This window comes from Sorex fumeus, unplaced genomic scaffold (assembly GCF_029834395.1).
Source record: "Sorex fumeus unplaced genomic scaffold, SorFum_2.1 ptg000092l, whole genome shotgun sequence".
Classification (NCBI taxonomy): Eukaryota; Metazoa; Chordata; class Mammalia; order Eulipotyphla; family Soricidae; genus Sorex; species Sorex fumeus.
Genome location: NW_026606149.1, coordinates 11,345,876 through 11,366,744, shown reverse-complemented (window position 1 = coordinate 11,366,744; position 20,869 = coordinate 11,345,876). Strand labels below are relative to the sequence as shown.

The 20,869-nt window shown below is 59.8% G+C and overlaps 1 protein-coding gene across 2 annotated transcripts; it reads right to left on the bottom strand.

Annotated features, from left to right (window-relative positions):
* Nucleotides 1-908: 908 nt before the first annotated feature.
* On the bottom strand, nucleotides 909-17,360 carry KCNG2 (potassium voltage-gated channel modifier subfamily G member 2). 2 transcript variants are annotated; one of them, XM_056131512.1, is made up of 4 exons: nucleotides 17,352-17,360; nucleotides 13,234-13,322; nucleotides 4,438-5,045; nucleotides 909-1,589 (listed from the first exon to the last, which is right to left on the bottom strand). In XM_056131512.1, exons 2-4 carry the CDS (start codon nucleotides 13,268-13,270, stop codon nucleotides 948-950), a joined length of 1,287 nt encoding a protein of 428 aa, XP_055987487.1. In that variant the 5' UTR covers nucleotides 13,271-13,322; nucleotides 17,352-17,360; the 3' UTR covers nucleotides 909-947. The 2 variants fall into 2 exon arrangements, with proteins under 2 accessions (XP_055987487.1, XP_055987486.1); XM_056131511.1 differs by lacking the exon at nucleotides 17,352-17,360 and adding an exon at nucleotides 16,408-16,448.
* Nucleotides 17,361-20,869: the final 3,509 nt, after the last annotated feature.

The following is a 20,869-nucleotide window of genomic DNA, read 5'->3' as shown; positions in this document are numbered from 1 at the left end:
GTGTGTTCTTATGAGGGGCCTGGGCTGGGGTCATGGCAGCACGGCACCCCAACTCCCTGTCCCCCGCACAGACTCAGCCGTCCCGGGAAAGGCCTGCCAGACACCACAGACTTCCTAGCCCCACCCAGGCAGTGTCCCAGCAGGCTTCGTCCGGTCAGGCCCCGCAGTGACCGCAACACCAAGGGCACTCGGGACAGCTATCTGCTTGAGGGCCTGTCCACATACTCATACTCAACCTCAGTAGCAGGGAGAAGGACCTCAGGGAGGGAGGCGCTGCTGATGGGCAGTGTGGGGCTGCACATGAGCTGAGCTGTGTCCTCTCTGCAACCCTTTGCCCAGGTATGCTGGGGGAGGGGCCGGCATAACTCCGGCAGATGGGGCATGGAGCCTTGCAATGTGGCCGACCTGAGTTTGATCCCCAGCAGCCTCTATGCTCTCAGGAGCACTGCCAGGAGTAACCCCTGAGCATCACTGGGTGTGCACAAAAAGCAAAAAAATGCTCCAGGATCCCAGACGAGAGCGGATGGGGCTCTGTGGACCCTCCCCCTGCCCATGGCACTGCCCACAGGACAGCTCTGGGACACACACGCACAGATGAAGGAACCAGGACGGGGCAGCACCAGTGCCCAGGGAACTCACGTGGCCATGGCGCAGGTGGCACTTTATTGGCAGCCGCAGCCTCAGAAGCCCGTCCCCACAGGAACCCCCGCCCTCAGCCCGCGCCCAGAGTCCTGGGCCGCCCCCGTGGTGGACACTTCGCAGCAGCACTGCGGGTTTGGTCCTTGAGCCCCGGAGCAGCGAGGTGCCCCCTCCAAGGGGCGGGCTGTGCCCCTCCCAGGGCCGCCCGCCCGCCCCTCCTGCGCCCTCCCCGTGCGCCCGGGCTGTCCCGCGGGAGCGGGGCAGGGGCCACGGCGGGCGGAAACCCGGGGGGCGGGGGTCCCGCGCGCTCAGGCCGGCCGCACGGCGCGGCCCTCGGCGGCCTCGCGCTGCTGCTCCCTGAGCTCCGAGTAGGAGCGCGAGAAGGTGTGGAAGATGGACGTGACCGGGAGGGCCAGGAGCAGGATGCCGCTGAGGATGCTGCTGAGCGCCACCACCTGGCCCGGCAGGCTGCGCGGCACCATGTCGCCGTAGCCCACCGTGGTCATGGAGATGACGGCCCACCAGTAGCTGGCCGGCACGCTGGAGAAGTCGCGGCGCGCGCCCAGCTCGCGCTCGGCCAGGTGCACGAGCGGCGCGAAGAGCGCCACGCCCACGCCCAGGAAGAGCAGCAGCTGCGCCAGCTCGCGCGCCGCGCGCCGCGCCGTCAGCCCGAGCGAGCGCAGCCCCAGCGAGTGGCGCGCCAGGCGCAGCACGGACAGCGCGCGCAGCAGCCGCAGCGCCAGCCCCGCGCGCCCCGGCGCCCGCGCGCCCGCCAGCAGCGACGCGTAGAAGGGCAGCAGCGCCAGCGCGTCCACGACGTTGAGCGGCGCCCGCAGGAAGGCGCACGTGCTCTCGGCCCGCAGCGAGCGCAGCAGGAGCTCCAGCGAGAACCACGCCACGCACACCGTCTCCAGCACGAACAGGCCGCGGCACTTGGCGGAGCACTCGCCCTGGGGAGAAGGGACACGTGTTGGGGGCCGGGAGGACGCGTCGCGCGGTCCCGGCCCCACCCAGGAGAGGGCCCGATCGAGCCGGAACGCAAGCCCTGGGCTGCGCCTCTCCTGGCCGCTGCTGGCCGGAGACTGGGTCCGCGTTACCAAACCGAGGAGGTTCACGGGGGGCGGTGGGGAAGACCGCGAGCAGGCGGGGGAGGGCACGTGGCTGGCGCCCGCCACCCTTGCTGTGACATGCTGGGCTGGCTCTGGTGGTCCCCAGCACACACCCTTGGGCCCCAACCTGTTCTGCTGGGCCCCAGGCAGCCGCAGAAACAGCACGTCGCTGACACGGAGTCAGTGACTTGGCCACGGCCTCCTGTCCCACGCTTGGTGGAAACGGAGTTCCAAGAACATGGCCAGCATGCACGTTGGTCTGAGAGGGCCGAGTGACATGCCATCTCTGCCTGCCTGTGCTGTGCGCTCTGACTTCAAGTGCACACAGGCTCCTGCCTGCGGAGTCTGCGGCTTCTCTTTCCTGGGTTGAATCTCCTGAATGTTTGGAAATGAACCCTTGGACAGGAAGGTTGCACTTGCTTTACAGATTTTGGTTTTCTGTTTTGTGCTGCCAGGGACTGAACCCTTGCGGTCAGCAGAGGCTCTACTGCCCCGCCCCTAACTGCAGGACTTTGGTTCTCTCACTACTTTATTGTGTGGTGCTGGGGAGTGAACCCCAGGCCTCACACATGCAGGGCAAGTGCTCTCCTGCTGAGTTCTATCCCAGGCTCATCAGTTTTTAGTGTCAATTTTTTCTTTTTGTTTGCGAGTCTGGCTTTTGTGCCACCCCTGGAGGACCTTCCCATGACACTGGGCAGACTGCTTGATCAGTGGTGTGCTTGGGGCCCTGCAGTGTTGAAGAGCTGAGTGCAGAGGCCTCCAGACCCCAGCAAGAACAAGTGTTCCCCCCATTAAGACCTACCTCCGGATAGCCCCACCTCTGGGGTTGTCAGGGAACAGAGAAAGGTTACTGGTCTGGGCTGGGTCCCCTCTACACACTTCCCACTCCCCAGGGTCTTAGATCTGCTCTCAGTAGGCACTTCTGGAGTTTTTGTAGGTTGTGCTGTGAGGTTCAGAAACACTCTGGGATTCTGAGAATGTCAAACTCATCCTTTCATCTCTGAGCACAGAGCTCCTGTTCCTGTGCCTCCCTCTGCAGGGACGAGCTTTGTGGGGGCTCCCCTGAAACAGGAAGGAGCAGGTGCCCCTACTGGGAATCATGTCCCTCCTCTGGATAACCCCACTGCGCCTAGTATTTCAGGCTCAAATGAAGCATGAAATCCTCTGAGTCCTCGGGCCTGTTTGCCCAACCAGGAAAAGCCTGAGGAGTTTCGGCTTGAAGCTGTTTAGCGCCCTTAAATATGCAACCTGTAAGTCAGGTGCAGTCTGATCCGAGGAGCTGCAATGCCAGAAACCACCATCCCCAGAGATGCCCCATTTGCTTGAGCTCCCAGTCACAAACCCTTCTTCCACGGGCAGCCCAGGGAAGAGCAGGGGGTCACCTCGGTCAAGGGTGTTGATGGAAAGAACTGAATTCAGACTCCTGATCTGACAGGCTCGTGTGGACCACGGATCGCCAACCTTAGACAGAAGTAGGGACGGTGGCCAGGGACAGAAAGAGTGCTGGTGTCCAGTGCCACAGCTGACTGAGAAATGAGGTTTCCCCATGCGACCTTGGCTCCTCATGTGGACAGACACCTTTGGACTGACCGTGGTGAAGGGGCACACACAGCTGCAACCCGTGCATCAGTGCCAGCCTGGGGGCGAGGGCAGGTTCCTGAGGGGCCCACATGCCATTGGGGTCTTGGGGGAATACAGGAAGAGCCCTCTCAATCTGTTGCCTCATGAAGAGAAAAATCTTCAGACTCACAGCTTCTATTCCAAGCCTCTGGGCTCATCCTTTTCTTTTTCCAGACTGAAGTATAAATTCAAAACATCCCCTGTGTTTTTCCTGTCAGACGTGTGTGGTGAGTGGGGGAGCACGTCCCGAGGCTATTTATTCCCTGGCACTTCAGCTGGTTCCCAGGTATGTGCTGGCAGCACGGAGGCCCAGGGCTGGCCCGGCCTTCAGCAGCCCCCAGAGCGACCTCTTTCAGAGTCCTGCACCAGCCCTGTCTCTGCTGGCACCGCCACGACAAACCAGACATGGGCATCTCACGCACCTTCTGGCCGACGTTCGCCCTACCCTGGGGGGGAGGGGGCACGGGGAGGCACCCACTGGGAGCAGCGCGCGTCTTCCCTCCACTGTGCCCCCAGTCGGAGCCCAGCCGGGCGGGTCCAGGCCCTCCGCGTGCTTGTGCCCCAGGGCACGGGAACACAAGCGTCACCCTTGGCCACGAGGAGCTGGAGCGGCGTGGCCGCTGCTGCTGCTGGGCTCTGCCACCGTCACCTGCGGCTTTGCCGAGCGGCGCGAGCGAGCCCGTGGCCCCGTGGCAGCCGGACCGGGAAGCAACGGGCCAGAGGAAGGCTCGGGCCTCTCGACCTGCCCAGGACGTGTTTGAGCGCGGCCACACGGGCCGCGGGGACACGCGCAGCAGCGCCTCAGAGAGGCAGCAGGCCCCAGGGCCTCCGCCCAGGGTTGGAGCCCCGCGTCCCTGCGGCACCCACGAGGGGCCCACAGTGGGCTCAGGGCAGGGGGCAGCCGGGCCACCGACGGGCCGTCTACAAGCCCGGGGCCGGGGGCTCCTGTGTGCAGACCGTGAGGGCCAAGAGGGACGCCCCGGCCGTGGCCACTGCAGGTCGGCGGTGTCTGAGACCAGCCCCAGCCCCAGCCCGCGCCCCTGGGTGCGCCCGATGCGCCAGGGCTCACCCGCTCCTCCTCGGCGCGCATGTCCGGCATGGTGCTCAGGCAGAGGCCAACGGCTGTGGCGGCCACGAACGCGACGGACACGCAGGCGAAGAGCTTCCCGACAGGGCCCGCGCGCGGGTCGTCCACCACGTCGAGCAGGCGCCACCGGCTGCCAGGCGTGCGCGCCCCCGGGCCGTCCGCCGCGCGCGCCCCCGGGCCGTCCGGCGTGCGCGCGCCCGCCCCCTCCCGCGCGCGCGCCGCCGCCTGCTCTTGCTGGCGCAGGCGGCGGCGGCAGCAGCGCTCGAGGCGCGCCTCGTCCACGCCCCAGTAGGCCAGCTCGTCGCGGAAGGCCAGCGCGCACGGGCCGCGCCCCAGCCGCAGCGTGCCGGCCCGCAGCAGCGCCACGATGGCGCGGAAGGCGCAGGCGCTGCGGTCGAAGAAGAACTCGTCGCGGGCCGCGTCGTAGTCGTCGCACACGCGCAGCAGCTCGGCGCGGCCCCGGCAGGCGCGCAGGCGCGCGAGGCGGCCCAGCGGACAGCGCGCCAGGGCGGCCCAGGCCAGGCGCACGCGGCAGCCGCCCACGTTGATGGTGACGAGGCGCGGGGGCGCGGGCGGGCGGGCGGCGGCGCCTGCGGGGAGAGACAGAGAGAGAGAGCGGGGGTCAGGGCGGGCGGCCCCGAGGAGACGAACCCGGCCACCTGAGGAGACGAACCCGGCCACCTGAGGAGATGAACCAGGCCGCCCTGAGGAGATGAACCAGGCCACCCTGAGGAGACGAGCCCCGCCACCTGAGGAGATGAACCAGGCCGCCCTGAGGAGACGAACCAGGCCGCCCTGAGGAGACGAACCCCGCCACCTGAGGAGACGAACCCGGCCGCCCTGAGGAGTTGGTCCGGCTCCCCCCCAAGGAGACGAACCCGGCCACCTCAAGGAGACGAACCCGGGCCCTGAGGAGATGAACCTGGCTGCCCGGAGGAGATGAACCTGGCCACCTGAGGAGATGAATCAGGCCACCCTGAGGAGACGAACCCGGCCACCTGAGGAGATGAACCCCGCCACCTGAGGAGATGAACCAGGCCGCCCTGAGGAGACGAACCCCGCCACCTGAGGAGACGAACCAGGCCACCCTGAGGAGACAAACCCCGCCACCTGAGGAGATGAACCAGGCCGCCCTGAGGAGATGAACCAGGCCGCCCTGAGGAGATGAACCAGGCCACCCTGAGGAGACGAACCAGGCCGCCCTGAGGAGACGAACCTGGCCACCTGAGGAGACGAACCAGGCCGCCCTGAGGAGACGAACCCGGCCACCTGAGGAGATGAACCAGGCCGCCCTGAGGAGATGAACCAGGCCGCCCTGAGGAGATGAACCCCGCCACCTGAGGAGACGAACCAGGCCGCCCTGAGGAGACGAACCCGGCCGCCCTGAGGAGACGAACCCGGCCGCCCTGAGGAGACGAACCCGGCCGCCCTGAGGAGACGAACCCGGCCACCTGAGGAGATGAACCAGGCCGCCCTGAGGAGATGAACCAGGCCGCCCTGAGGAGATGAACCCCGCCACCTGAGGAGATGAACCAGGCCGCCCTGAGGAGACGAACCCGGCCGCCCTGAGGAGTTGGTCCGGCTCCCCCCCAAGGAGACGAACCCGGCCACCTCAAGGAGACGAACCCGGGCCCAGAGGAGATGGGCCGGCCACCTGAAATGAACCAGGCCGCCCTAAGTTGATGGCCCAGCCCCCACCCCCAGGAGACGAACCCGGGCCCTGAGGAGATGAACCTGGCTGCCCGGAGGAGATGAACCCGGCCACCTGAGGAGATGAACCAGGCCACCCTGAGGAGATGTTCCAGCTTGCCCGCTCCCACCCCCCAGGAGATGAACCCGGCCCCCCAAGGAGACAAGGAGACGAACTCGGGCTCCTAGGAGATGAACCCGGGTCCTGAGGAGACAAGCCAGCCCCCTGAGGAGACGAACCCGGGCCCTGAGGAGACGGGCCAGTCTCCCCGAGGAGACGAACCCGCATCCCAGGAGAGACAGGCCCAGCCGCAGCGGCCCTGCCTACTCGGCGACCGCCAGGATGAAAAAGGCCTTTTTGCTTCCTAGACGGTGCATTGTGTGGCACAGCTGAGGCTGAGAGAAAGCCCGTGAGGCCCGTTGGTCCGGCTTGCTCGGGGCTGGATTCTCCACCAAACCCCGGAGCTCCCCAGGTGTCTTGGGTGGTCAGTTGGTCCATGGTCCCCAAGCCTAAGCTCCCAAAGCAGCGCTCAAAGGCACAAAAGCCGGTTTGCAGCGGCGGGGAAGGGGGGGGGCAGGTGCTGCCTATGTACCTCACAGGGCGCTGGGCTCCTGCGGGCTCTCAGGGTGAGGAGGGTAACGGCCACTGTGAGTCACCCAGGCTCCCTCCCTTGACTAGACGCTCGCACAAGAGATTTCTAACAGTGTGCCCTAGCTGCCTGCCAGGAGTCCATCTGTCCGGCTCCTCAGAAAAGCACAGACAAATCCTAGTTATGAGGGGCAGCGTTGGGGACCCCACTCTGGGCCTCCCCCTCAGATTGGCATTGTGTGCAGATGGGATAGCTGAGTCAGGATCCTAGGGGGAGGGGGCGTCCTGGCTGCTCCCCTCCTGACTCCCAGCTGTCCAAACTACGTGCCACTGGAGACTGATGCTCCAGCACCTGGCAGGTCTTTGCACTGTGGCAGCAGTGATAGCAAAGAAAGTAAAATTTCAGCTCCAAAGAAGTGAGAAGTTTGTCAGGCAGACCCCACCACCAGGGACCTGTCGGTGCTGCCCAGCCCAACAGTGTCTGCAGGGGAGACAGTGCCGAGGTTGGAGTGGCAGTCCTATCACCCAGGCACCTGATGATTTGAACTGTGAGGAGTTGTTTCAAAAGCATCTCCTTTTACAGGGAAAATGGAAAACCAGTCTTGTCAGCTGTTACAGAATTCTGGAAATTAAACAGTTTGCAGCACCAGAGAAACATGTGCCAAGAATACACCCTTCAAATACAGCCGCCCTCCTTGCTCACAGCTCAGGGAACCCTGGAACATGAGTGTGTGTCTGATTTGGGGTCTCTGTGGTCCCCACACAGCCACCCACGACTTGCTTTGTCTCTTAACTCGAGTCTCTCCTAGTGGCAACAGGGTGATGCTTGTCAAAAATGTTTGCAGGAATATATTTTACTGTTTCTCCCTGAGACAGGAAATAACACAAACAACAGATGAACAAAAAAGCTTAGAGGAAAGACTTGGGAATGAGGTGTTCTGGGGAATTACTTTAAAAAGTGCCAACAAATTATTGGGAATCCATCCACATACCTAAGGAAGACCCCAGAGCAAGCAGGAGTGAAAGCCAGGTGTGGGGCTGAGGTGGGGTTTAATTGCCTACCCTGCTACCCCCCCACCTTTCCCCCAAAACGGTCCATCTGCAGGACTGGATATCTTTGTTTGGGTGTTTCTGTTTGTTGTGTTTTGGGTTTGTTGTTTGTTTGTTTGTTTGAGAACTAGCTTGTTTCTGTTTGCTTTTGGACATTCAAGACTATCCAACCACATGCTGCCCACTAAGTTAACAGACAGAGATGTTAAGCAGAGACCAAAAAACAGACTTTGAAACTGGAGAGAAAATATGACTGTGGGTATGCTTTGCATGGAGGAAGCCTGGATTTAATCCCTGGTACCTCATATCCCTGAGTACCACAGGAATGACACCCTCATCCCCAAGCTGGGCTTAGCCCCAGAGCACCACCAGCCGTGACACACAAATCAAAATCAAACCAGGCAAACAAATTCAGCAGACTTCAGACAATGAGTTTAGAAAACAGGAATCAAACAGCAAGCAGAGGAGCCCTGGAGACCCAGAATGTTCAAATGTTGGCTTTCTGCAGGTAACCAGGAGGCCACTAACAGAAAATGTGCTGCCTGCCTGTGCACAAGAAAAGGTGCAGCTAAAACCGAACTATCCCCAAGAAAACCCACACAGTAGATGTACTAGACAAGGACTGAAAATCAGTCATTCTAAATACTCTCAAAGATGAAAGGAAATCATGTCTGACAGATAGAAGGAAGTTACGAGACTTACATCTCTTCAAGCAGAGACCACCAATAGGGAGGAGTGCAAGGAGTGTGTTTATTAAGATTCTGTATGTGAAATGAAAACCTGCTAGAGGGGTTCACAAGCTGAGCTGGGAATGATGAAACAAGCAGGGAGCCCTAAAGGGAGCATCTGAGATGATCTACTCTGAAAAGAAGGAAGAAAAGCAGCAAAGCCACCATCAAACCTGTCAGATACGCGAAGGGAAAGTCCCAAAAGAACAGCGGAGAGAGGAGTGGAAGAATAGTTGAACAACATTGGTCCAGATTTTTAAAGAACGATTAAAATCATTAATTTACACACCCAAGAACTCACATAACTCCAAGTAACAGAAAAGCTGTCCACTGAGACACACCATCAAACTTGAAGCTGCATTCTGCTCTGGAGAAACCCAATTCTCTCTTGATCACCTCTCCTTTTTCTCCCTCCTCTCTCCCTTCTCTCCCCCCTCTTTCTTTCTCTCTCCCCTCCACACTGCTCTAAGCAAACTATTTTGCTAAACACACACACACACATCATTTAAAGCCAACAACCCAGAGATGATCTTGAAAACAGCTCTAGAACCAGCGTGACTGGTGGGAGTGGTATGTGTGAGTGACTATCTGCAGACCAGCCAGCTCTTTACTGTGGTGCACTGCCATACAATGATCCTCATGTCCCATCTGACATCGCCACAATGTTTCACAACTTAACCACTTTCAAATTCACAGCAGGCCATCACTGATAGTCCAAGGCTGTGTTGTCTAACTCATGGAAGTTAATATCTCTTCATCCTTTTCCTTCATATCCCCCACCTAGCCTCTTCCCTTCCTCTCCTCTGAAACTGTGTGCCCAGCCACTCCTCTGTTCACTTTCAGCCACCCTGGGGAACCCCAAAGTACTCAGGGGGGCAAAGCTGGGACCCTTGGGAGGCAAACAGCCTCTCTGCTCTGTTTTCCCTGTGATATCATACTGCATAGTGGATGGGAGATGTGGGAATGACCACAGTGGATAGTAGATAAGAAGAGTGACCGCTATGAACAGTGGTAACATTGAAGATGTAACAGTGACTACACTGGATAGGAGATGTGAGAGTGATCACAGTAGAGAGATGTGGGAGTCACCACAGTGGACAGGAGATGTGGCAGTGACCAAGTAGATGGGAGGTATGAGAGTGACCACAGTGGACAATAGACAGGAAGCTGAAGTGACCACAATGAACTGTGAATGGGGGAGGTGGGAGTGACCATAGTGGGTGGAAGATGTGGCAATGACCACAGTGGGCCCGAGATGGGGAGATGACCACACTGCAGTGGATGGCACAATGAGTGGTGGACAGGAGATGTGGGCAATAAATGCACTGATCACTGGGCACCAGATGCCACAACAAACTCAGGGAAAGGGCTTATTACAGTCGGGACAGTGATGAGATTGAGCTCAAAGCCAAAACCAAAGAGTCTCCAGGAGGGACAAGAGGTGAGGAGTCAGGGTGAGTGTGTCAAGTTCTGCTTTCAGGATTCACCGTTTCACCAGGAAGTTGAGTGCATAGAGAAAATAGCAGGGCTTGAGGCACTGAGCAAGTAAAGCTCGATGCCGCCTTTAACACAAAACAGGACAAGTCCAAGTGTTACAGTCAGTGGGGAGATCAGTGCCCAGGATCACTCCTCGGGCTTCCTCTGTCATTACAGACAAGTGCTCAGTCATCTTGTTTTTAATAGGCTTGTTTTCTGTGTCAGAGCTGCAGTGTGTCTATGGCTGAACTACAGCTTGCTAATGGGCGATTTCAGTCACACTGCTGACAAAGAAACTGACGCTTATTTTTCAATGATGACTTATAACAACAGAGTCTCCAAATCTATGACACAGAAAATTAATAACTATAATATTTGTTAATACTGATCATCCCAAATATTTTTAAATGGAACTTTCCATTTGAGATGGCAAACTCTTGGGCCTAACCAAGATCTGGAACCCGGCAGGAACCCGTCAAAAACCCACAGCCTACTGAATGCCAACACCTCCCCTCAGACCTGAACCACCTCTCTTGACCCTCCACAAACCTCACCCAGCAGCCATGGGGCTGGCTCAGGTGCCAACTGGAGAATGACACATGCAGCTCACTCTGGGGGATATCTGGGTTGGGATGGAGACAACCTGGTGTTTTCCCTCCACAGCCTCTTCTCGCCTTTATACTTGCTGCCAGGCACCCTGCTTGGGGGTTCGAAGAGAGGCAGCATGGAGGTCTTCCACCCCCTTTCCCAGAAGTGAAAGATTCAGGAAGGCAGATAGAAAGTCTTCAGTCTTGTGGACAAGAAATCGCACTTGCTCTAAAGTAAGTTACAATGGAACATAACCAAGGAAACATGACATTGTCTTGTGAGAAATGGAAACCAGTGTATTTGAGTGATTCTCTTCAGCATCTCCTTGCCAGACCAGCATCTCCCAAGGATTTGAGATACTGAAGGAAAAAGTTAGGTCATCAGAGGTTCTGAGTGTCCAGACTCTGCTTTCTGAATATTTTTTATAAAATTATTCTAAGCATAACAGCCACTTAGGATGGCTCCAGTCTGACCAGCGGATGCAGGCTTTCAGAGCACTCCCATGAATCTAAGGAACGGGGCTCCCTGCCAGTGGCTGGCGCCCCAGCTGCAGGTGCCGTGCGCTCAAGCCAAGCCTGCTGTTTGCGTTGTGCTCTGGCAGGATCTGAAGTGGGAGCCACAAGAGGTTGCTGACCCTGAGTGTGGGCGCGACATTCACGCTGTGTTAGAAGAAGAAAACGGGGCGTGGACGTGAGCACCTGCTCAGCTGGATATCTTCCCAGAGGAGGCAGTATCCAAGATGCCCTGGTGTGCTCATGTAGCTAAGATGGGTCAAACATCCAGTGCCCAAGGGCCTCCAGTAGCTCCACGGAGCCTCACAACTAACTTGGAAGGCATAAAACCAAAGTGCCACAGGCACCATGGGGAGGGGCAAAGACAGCCCTGACCAGGCCTAGCGAGTGGGCCAGACTATGGCCCCCCACTTGCAGTCATCTCAGCTCGGCCTCCTGTGTTGTGGCCTTTCGGCCCACGTCAGGTGCCCAGACCTCTTCCCGGCATGCAGGGAACCAGGGGATGGAGAAAGCCCCCCACAAAGCCCAACCAAGAACTGGGGTTCTTCCAAGAGTGGGAGTTGTTCCAGAATGAGTAAGATCACAAGACTCAGTAACAAAATGATGTGAATGAACTGCAGCTGGAGTTTGACCCAAAGGCCTATGAAAGAGGGGCCAGGGAGAGAGTACATAAGGGCTGGGGCACAGGCATGCACGAGACACGCTCACTTGCTAGACCCCGTGACTCCCTGAGCACTGCTGGGGTAGCCAGGGAACCCTGGCACCACAGGTCCTTGTCCTGGGCCGAGTATAGTAGAGTGTGTCCCCAGGCTTCTGAGTACTGCCTGGTGGCCACTCCTCCCCCCAAACCTATGAAAGACAGTTTGGGGGAGCTGGGGAGATAAATCTGTGCACTGTGCAAATGCATGACTGCGAGTCTTCTCGATGCTATATGGGGTGGGCTCAGCACATTCACCGCCCTGTCTACACTGTTCGCAAACCTGCCACTTGGCACTGCTGTGGATTGGAGAAAGTCTGTATCTTCTAGTCTCTGGTGGCCAAGAACAGTGGGTTTGTTCTACAAACAGGCAGCCCCTGACTCCTCACTTCCCAAATGTCTCTCACAATGTGGGTGCAGGAGAAAACAGCAATTAGAGTTGCACACACAATCCCGCAACCACAACTGCCTGCCAGCAGTGAGACCGGCTCAGAGGGGAAGAAGTCCTTAATTAAAGGCAGGCTTGGAGCTGTGTGCCTCCTGCCGAGTTGGCTCAGCCTCAAAGCCAGGCTGCGGGGACACCGAGGGGTGCAGGCAGCCGCTCCCTCCACCCCACAGGCCTGGTCTCAGGGATGAGGGGCTTCGGAACTGGGATATGGGGGTGCCTGAGCTCCTCTAAGTGGGCACTGCTGCGCCCGGACAGTTTGGCTCACGGGTCCACCTGCACCCAGGTGCCGGCCACATGGGCCTGAACCTCGGCCAGCACAGGGCTAAGAGAGGGGCTACGGCTCAGCAAGCCCAGAGCCGAGAGGGGCAGAGCCTTAGCCAGTGCAGGGCTGAGAGAGAGGCTGAGCCTCAGTCAGAGCAGGGCTGAGGGGTGAGGGGAGCCGAGCTTTAGACAGTGCAGGGCTGAGGGGGACTGTGGGTAGCCAGGCTTCAGGGTTAAAAACAGCAGCTGAGAAGAAAGAGGAGGAGATTGGTGTTTCTGGAGGCAACCAGGAGAGAGGGAAGGCAAAGGAGGAAGTGGTGCAGGTTGAGTGGGAACAGGGAAGGAGCTGGTGAGCGCCCTCTGCCCTAGTCCCCGACTTCTTGGGGGCCCTGGGGAAAACCTGAAGCTGGGTAGTCTGGTGTGGGTCAGGACAGACACAGACTGTCTTCTAGCTTCCAGAGTCTTCTCTCTGGAGCTTGCCTGTGGAGACCGAGGGACCAGAGCCTCAGGGACCCAAAGGCAGGGACAGAAGGTCACTAGGGGTGGTAGGTAGAGCCCTCCACACCACCCAGCTTGGACCCCCTTGTGTGAGCCCTGACCCTTCCCTGGCTCCAGGTTCTGGCTCCAGGTGGCCTGAGGGACAGGTCTGGTTATTGAGATGGGGGTTGTGGGGCATCGAGAAGGGGGCACTGCTCAGACCCGCGATGTTATTCCAGGCCCACACGAAGGCCGGTCCTTACCTGTCAGGATGTGGCTCCTCCCAGGGTGCAGACTCATGGCACGTGGCCTGCCTGGTGTTGCCCACTTGCTGGAACTGTGGCCGCTTCCCCTGAAATGACAACTGGCCTGAGGACCTGGTATCCCGGGGAACCGGCCACCAGCCCCAGAATCTAAGGAGACAGGACTCGTCACTGGGTGCTGGAGTCCTCTGGAGCCCACCAGGTCCAGCCTCAGGAATTTCCCATTTGTCTGCACCCCTGCCCCCACCCACTCAAGGCACTGAAGCCAGGGGATGCCAAGGGTGCGAGTGGGAGGCCTCTGGAGGGCCCAGGGCAGTCAGCTCTGCCCACACTACCTTCTAGTCCCAGTCTTCTCTCCGGGCATGGCTGTGTCCTTTCTCACATACCTGCCAGGCGTTTCCCATCCCCCAGTGCGTGCCTGGGAACCCCCTCCCCCAGCACTTTCTAATCAGTGGACACTGAATCTCCCTCTGAGTGTCAAGCCTAAGCCTGCCAGGCACACCTCTAGTCTCCACCATCTGAGCCATGACATGCCCCTCAACAGGTCCATCTCTGCAATCCGGCCAACCCCCAGGCTGCCTCTGCAGGAGGGACAGCATCCTTGGGACTTGGACTTCCCCAACACTGGTTTTGCCAGGGCTTCCCTCAGCCCCTGTGTGACTCCCTCATGGAGGACGGGTCCCCTCACACCAGTGCAGGGTCCCAACGTGAGTACAGTCCTATCGGGTGGGCCTGACCCGTTGGGTGTGGTCTGTCAGGTGGATCTCGTTCCCTCTGCAGGGTAGGTCTACCTCAGAGGTAGACCTGGTTCCCTCAGGTGCAGAGGTGTGGGAGTTGTAGGGTTTCACTGGCACCCTCGTGGTGTTCTGTTAGCTTCTGGTCCATCTTCAAATAAAGACCAGTAAGTCTCTCAGTTGGTCTGTTCCTCACACAGGTAAGAAGACTCTTCAAATGAATTTCAACCTTTCCTCACCTGTTCTCTCCTCACTGCTCTCTTGTTACACTGCTCTTCTCACCTCCCCTCTCCTCACTTGCCCTCCCCTTCACTGTCCTCTACTTAACTACCTTCCCACCTCCCCTCTCATCAGAAACGAAGGATTCTTTCCAGAGAAGTGAGCGGAGGTGCGCTCTTCAGCACAGTGCTGGGGGGTTTTGGGAGTGAGCCTCTCCCACTTACTGGTGGTGAGCGTCAGTCACCCTGCAGCTAGAAGAATCCCCAGTGACCAGGAAGTGTGCCCCTCCTGCCAGGCGTGGCCCAGCTGCAGTGTCCAGTGGTCCGGGTGGGACTCAGAGAGCAGCACGTGCTCAGTGAGGAATCAGGGTGAGCTGGGCACAGTGTCCAGGACAGAGAGGAGTGGGGGGCCCAGGGTCTGGGTACCAAGCCTCAAGCTCCTGGTCACGGGGAAGCAGGCAGAGGGGCTCAGGACAGCAGTGCCACCTCAGCACCTCCCTTTGCCAGGGAGCACAGTCTCATGGGTCACTGGCACCCTGCAGGTAGTTGGGTCACCGAGATGTGATGTCGCGAGGCTGCCCCTACAGACCTGGTAGTCTATACACCTGCCTGCCCATGCTGGCGTGGCTGTGCCACCTGTCTGTGCCTGGTCACATGGCCGACATCTGGTCTACCTGTAATATTGGTCTGTCGCTCACATCAGCCGCCTCCCGCATGGCACTTTGATTAGCCATTTGCCACTTGAGGACACGAGTCACTGCTCCACAATCTGGGCCACACGTGGTGAGGAGTGGGCACTCAGTGTCAGCCAGCAGTTGCGCATGTGCTGGGGCCAGCAGTGTGGACGGTTAAATTAGTGTTGTGCACCCTATTCTAGGAAGTTTGGGATGATTCACCCCGTTTAATACAGTCCCTTTAGAAAGAAATCACTGATCAAGAGCAATCTGAGTAATGAGAAGGTGAAACTCCAGTCATCTGGAAAATATGCTTTTTCTGTTTGAAGCTAAGACTGGGCACGGGCCTGCCTGGAGGCTGTGTGCCTGTGGGGCCATTGGCCTCTGCAGGTCTTTTTTTGGTGGTGCGCTGGGCCCCTTGAGACCAGCCTCGGGATCCTTCCCTCAAAGCTGAGCAGAGAATCCCAGAGGGTCTCTTTTGGGCATGAAGAACCAGGTGCATGGTAGCTCTACACCCCTGTCCCAGCATGCAGGTAAGGGAAGGGGAGGTGAGGAGAGGGCAGGGGAGAAGGGGACGGGGAGGAGAGGATAGGGGAGGGGGGGGACAGGGGAGGGAAGGGACTGGGGAGGAGAGGATAGGGGAGGAGAGGGCAAGGTGAGGAGGGGACGGGGAGGAGAGTGAGTGGAGGGTAGGTTCGGCAGGGGGAGTGAAGAGGGAGCAGGAAAAGTTTGGGGAGACACTGAGGGCTAAGATGCTGATCAGGGTGGGTGCGGGCAGGAGCACTGGAGGACGTGGCTGTGAGCAGAGTCACCTCTAAGTCTGTCACCTCGGGAGGCTGGTGTCTGTGTTCTGGGAGCACAGTCCCAACCTCCCTCTGGCGAGACGCCTTTTCCTTGGAAAGTTTAAGAACGAAAGCGCCTGGGGTGTGCTGGACCCTCTGGGGGAACACGGGCAGTGGGTTCGTACTCATGTCCAGGAGGACGAGGTTCCCCGCACAGACCAGGGCCCTGAAACCTGCGCCCTCCCGAGAGAGCCTCTTCCGCCTCGACTTTGACGGAGGCTGAGTCTGCGGCAGGTCACCACGGGCAAGAAGCTGTCATCTGCCTTCTTGGTCATGACCAGAGGCTCCCGGGACGCATCCCCAGCCTAGCGAGGGAGCCCATGGCCCCACCCGGCACTCCCCAGGGTGGCATGTCAGGTTCGTGGCTTTCCTCAGACGTCCTGTTGCCACGCTCTCCCTCCCTCCACGCCGCAGGTCCCTGCCGCCCTCCAGAGCCCCTGACCCTCCCTGCTCCCACATGCCAGGGCTGCCCCATCTGTTCCCATCACTCCCACCCCCACACCTACACAGCCTGCAATAGCTGCGAAGAACCGCCCTCCCTTCATCCCTCCCCACCCGGCCCTCCTGCCCTCCCGCCACACTCCTGCCTCTTCCTGGGAGCAGGGAGCGGGATGGAAGCGGGAGGCCCGGCGGCCGCCAACTGCTCCCCAGACTCCAGCCTCCTCTGAGCAGGGCAAACCCCAGCATCTAATCATCTCCCACCAACCTGCGCGTTCTCCACAACCTATTCATTGTGGCACCTGCTCCCGCGATGAGGCAGCTCCCGGTTGGCCCTGGGCTGCAGCTCAGATCAGGAGCCGAACCGTTCAGCAGCCGCAGACTCCCGGAGCATCTGGTGAGCCTGGGCCTCCGTGCCAGGGACCGAGAGGGGGTGGGCAGAGCCTCCCGCTCCCTGGAGCCAGGAGGGATTGTTTCCCGCTGTCTTCCCTGCCAAGCCCCTGGTTTCTCTCTCAGTATGGAAATGCGGGTATAAAAAAGGCTCCTCAAAGTGGGATCCACAACCGTGAGGGGGAGCAGGCAGCACCGGATCTGTGTGGGGTCCCGGGCGAGGACAGAGACCTCGCTACTGGCCAGTCCTGAGTGAAGGGCGGCCACAGCCACCATGCCCTCCGCACTCACAGCCTGACCCCAGCAGGGACCCCCCCTCACAGCCTGACTCCAGCAGGGACCCACCCTCACAGCCTGACCCCATCACAGCCCCCCTCACAGCCTGACCCCCGCAGACCTGTGAGGCAGAAGGGCCACAGTTTCATAGACCCTGCTGGAGTGGGGAGTCCCTTCCTCTGCTTCCAACTTGGGGGGGGCTTCTGGGATTCCCCAACCCAGACCAGAAGTGACCCTCTCAGGACCACCGCCTGCAAGATGACTCTGCCCACCCACCTCCGCTGCGCCCCCAGGCTGGGTCAGGTACCCACCCCCCCACTCCACCCCCCACACCTTCGGGCCCAGGAACGGGGGATGGGGGATACTTGGCAGAATTCTGAAGGCCCAGAAGATTACAGGAGACAGAGGGAGATCAGGGTCTCCGCACGGGGTTCCCGCCCCCGTGGGTCTGCCCCTGCACCCCACTTCCAGCCCGCCCCCCAGCTCAGGTGCACGCTCGTGCAGGGGCTCCGGGCCCGCCGGGACCCGCCCGTCGCCGTCGCTCACCTGGGCTCGGGCCCCCTCGCTGACCTCTGCTTCTGGCCCGCCGCGCGACCCCCGCGTGTGGCGCCAACTTTCCCGGGGACCCCGCGCGGCCGCGGCTCTGCGGGGCGGAGCGCGGCGCCTCCGGACGGGGCTGGGACGGGGCAGGGACGGGGCTGGGATGGGCTGGGACCGCCCCGCGCGCCGCCCCCCTTCCCCCCGCCCCCCCCCCCCCCCCCCCGTGCTCCCGCCGCGCCGCGGGCAGTCAGGACCCGCCCCCAACACCCCCCGGCCGGCCGGCCTCCCTCCCCGCCGGGTCACCCCGCCCGGCCACGTCCCATGAGCCCAGCTGTGTTCCCACACCCAACCATGCTCCCCAAGGCCTGCTGCGGTCCCCCAGCCCGGAGGTATCCCCCAGCCTGGCATGAGCAGTGCTGTGCCCCCAGGTGCTGGCATGAGCTTGTCACTTCCCCAGGCACCACAGGGCCCCAGAGCCACCCAGGTGTCCCTGGAGACAGGAGGGAGGGGCAGGGGGCTCGCATTAGGACCCCGGTCTGGGAGGAATGCCCCCAATCAGTAGCTAGCTCCTGCAGACCTTGGGATGGTCTTCTCTGCAGAAGCTCGGGGACCCACTGCACCTTCTGAGCTGCCCCTCCAGGCAGTGCTGCGTGGGGGACAGCTCTCCTGCCAGTGAGTCCCTGCAAACCGTATCTAGAGCCCAAACTCCTGGCAGGCCAGGAGCTGGCTGAAGGTTGGAAGCCGCCCAGCCCGGCATGGCCCCAGCATTGAACCGTCCCCACAGTGGCCCCAAGCCCCCTCCTCACCCAGAGACCAGCAAGCCCAGCTCAAGGGCCCAGTGTGCTGGAAACAGATCTCTGGGAGCGGCAGGGGTCGCGGGGGCGGGGGGGGGGGGTGCTGCTCATCCTCCTGTCTTCCCTTCCCAGACAGACCTCCTCCCTGCTTGGTCCACCAGCCTCGCCCCATGGAACGTCCAGGGCCTGCCAGCCCAGCACTGCCCTTGCCTGCTGCAGCCTCCATTAGAGCCACTGTTCTTCCTTCCCACCCCTCCCATGCATGGCCTTGCTCCTTCCCTACCTCACCCTGAGCCCCAAGGGACCTGGCCAGCTCCAAGCTGTTGGACAGAGCAGAGCGGGTCAGAGAAGAGGGTGCCACCACCCACTGCCTGCTGAGTGTTGCCAATATCCACTTCGTTGGGGCTGGCTCTATGCAGCAACTCACGCAACTCTGAGCAACTCGTTGCTTGCCCTGTTTGGGGGATGCCAGTACCTCTTGGAGTGAAATGCGGTGACTGTGGCAAGCCCACCCGAAGCCTGTGCCCTGACCAAGGCTCTGCTTCATTTTCCATTTGCAAAATGGGAAGAAGGGGCCTACTTTGTTGTTTGCTCTGACAGTTACGGGGGTTCAGGCACCCCTAGCCCGGGGAGTCAGCTCCAGGGCAAGGCCCTTCTGAGGCAGGATGCCTGGAACACTGCAGAGACTTGGAAAGGGGAGCTGGGCGCTTGGGAAGGGATCAGGAGGCTCTAAGGGGAGCCTTGCCGGAGCCCCACAGAGCGAGGACCTCACGCTTCCCCGCCCGTCCTCATGCCTGAACACCAAGTGCCAAGGGACAGCCCCTCCGGGGACCTCCTTTCAGACATCTCCACACCCACCTCTCACCACACCCCATAGCTTCTCGGCTCAGCCATCTTGGTCCCTTTGTTGTTCTCGGTCCATTTTCAGCTCTGAAGGCTTCACTCTATATTCTGACTGTTGTGGAGATCACAGCCAGGCAGTGTCAGCTTGCAGAGAAGCAGCTGGTGCCAGAGCGATGGAGCAGCGGGGAGGCCGTTTGCCTTGCGCACGGCTGACCTGGGTTTGATCTCCCACATCCCATATGGTCCCCTGAGTACCAACAGGACTAATCCCTGAGTGCAGAGCCAGGAGTAATGTCTGAGCATCTCCGGTGTGACCCCAAGCCCCCCCCCAAAAAACTAACAAAGATGCAGGCTGAGCTCACCCTGGGGACGCTTGGTGAGGCACTCGCTTCCCTCCTGAGGAGCAGGTATGAGGCAGCACTTCCTGGACTCACATTTCCTAATGTGTGCTTCTTCCTGGACCCTTGACTCCAGTTGTCATGATTTTCCATTTCTCTACCCAGTTCTACATTCCCAGTTTTCCTCCTTCTCGTGTGCATGTGTAAGTGCGATGCGTGTGCATGTGAGTTCACATGTGTGCCCGCATGGTGCACTTGTGCTCATGCACTCGCCCTTCCTTGTGCGGGTCCTTCCCACCAGCTCCTGCTGCCCTTCTCCACAGCAGTTCTTTTCTCTGCGTTGTTTCTCTGACATGTTTGCGGCGTTTCTAGCCTTTATCTCACTCCCTGCAAAGCCCAGAGATCTGTCATCTCAGCTTTTGATGGATCAGACACTTCAGTTCCCCTCACAGAAGTGCGTCTCCTTTGAGCTTTCTCTCATGTCTGCTTTTCTCATTGCTCTGACTCCCCCCCCTCAGCTGTCCGGCTCTCCGCTGGAGACCCTACTTGGCCAGAGTCCTTGGGCCCCAAACTGGGCAGCTTCCCCTGAGGCGGAGTGCTGGAGGGCGTAAAGGGGGTGCAGAGAGCCACTCGGGCGCTTCCTCACCTCCCAGCTGTTTACAGGAAGCAGAATTTCATACGAATTGCACTTTACTTCAACTAAATGCATTTGTGAGCTCTGGCGCTAGGTGTGCTGGTGTGGGGTCTCTCTCCCAGCGCCGGCACTTGGCTCTCTCAGAGTCTCGGCAGGGGAGGGTCCCGTGATGGCTTCCCTAGCCTGAGACAGGAGAGCAGGGCCTTTCCCGAGCCCGACTTCCCTTCCTCACAGCAGCCCCTGCCAGTCCAGGCGCCCGCAACCCAGGCTGCCTGCGGGGGTGGGCTTCTTCCATAGTGCCTCTTACTAGTGCTTTGTTGTTAGGAGATGTTCTTGTCCCGAAAGCCTCACATGTGCCCTCAGGAGTGGGACGCAGGATCCTGTGCTTATGAACTTAGTGTTTGGTGTCCCTGTGCAACACTCCTTGGAAAGCCTCCTGCTGGGCGTGGAGACACTTCCCATCACGGAGCCGCTGAACCTCTGTGATGAGATGACGGTTCCTGCTCTTTCCTCCATGACTGGACATTCGTGGCGTTCTCAGTAGACTTTCTCTGGCCTCTGCTCCGAGTGGAGAGAGAGCTCAACAGCTCAGGTGCTGAGGACAGATGCTCCAGTCTCCACTCTGTAGGTCTTGTTCACACAACCTGGATGTCCCTTACAGGCACTTTGCAGGGAGCTGTGCTCTGAAGTGGACTAGAGCGATAGCACAGCGGTAGGGCGTTTGCCTTGCACGCAGCCAACATGGCCGACCCGAGTTCGATTCCTCCGCCCCTCTCGGAGAGCCCGGCAAGCTACCGAGAGTATCTCGCCCGCACGGCAGAGCCTGGCAAGCCACCCGTGAGGTATTCGATATGCCAAACACAGTGACAACAAGTCTCACAATGGAGACGTTACTGGGCCCACTCAAGAAAATTG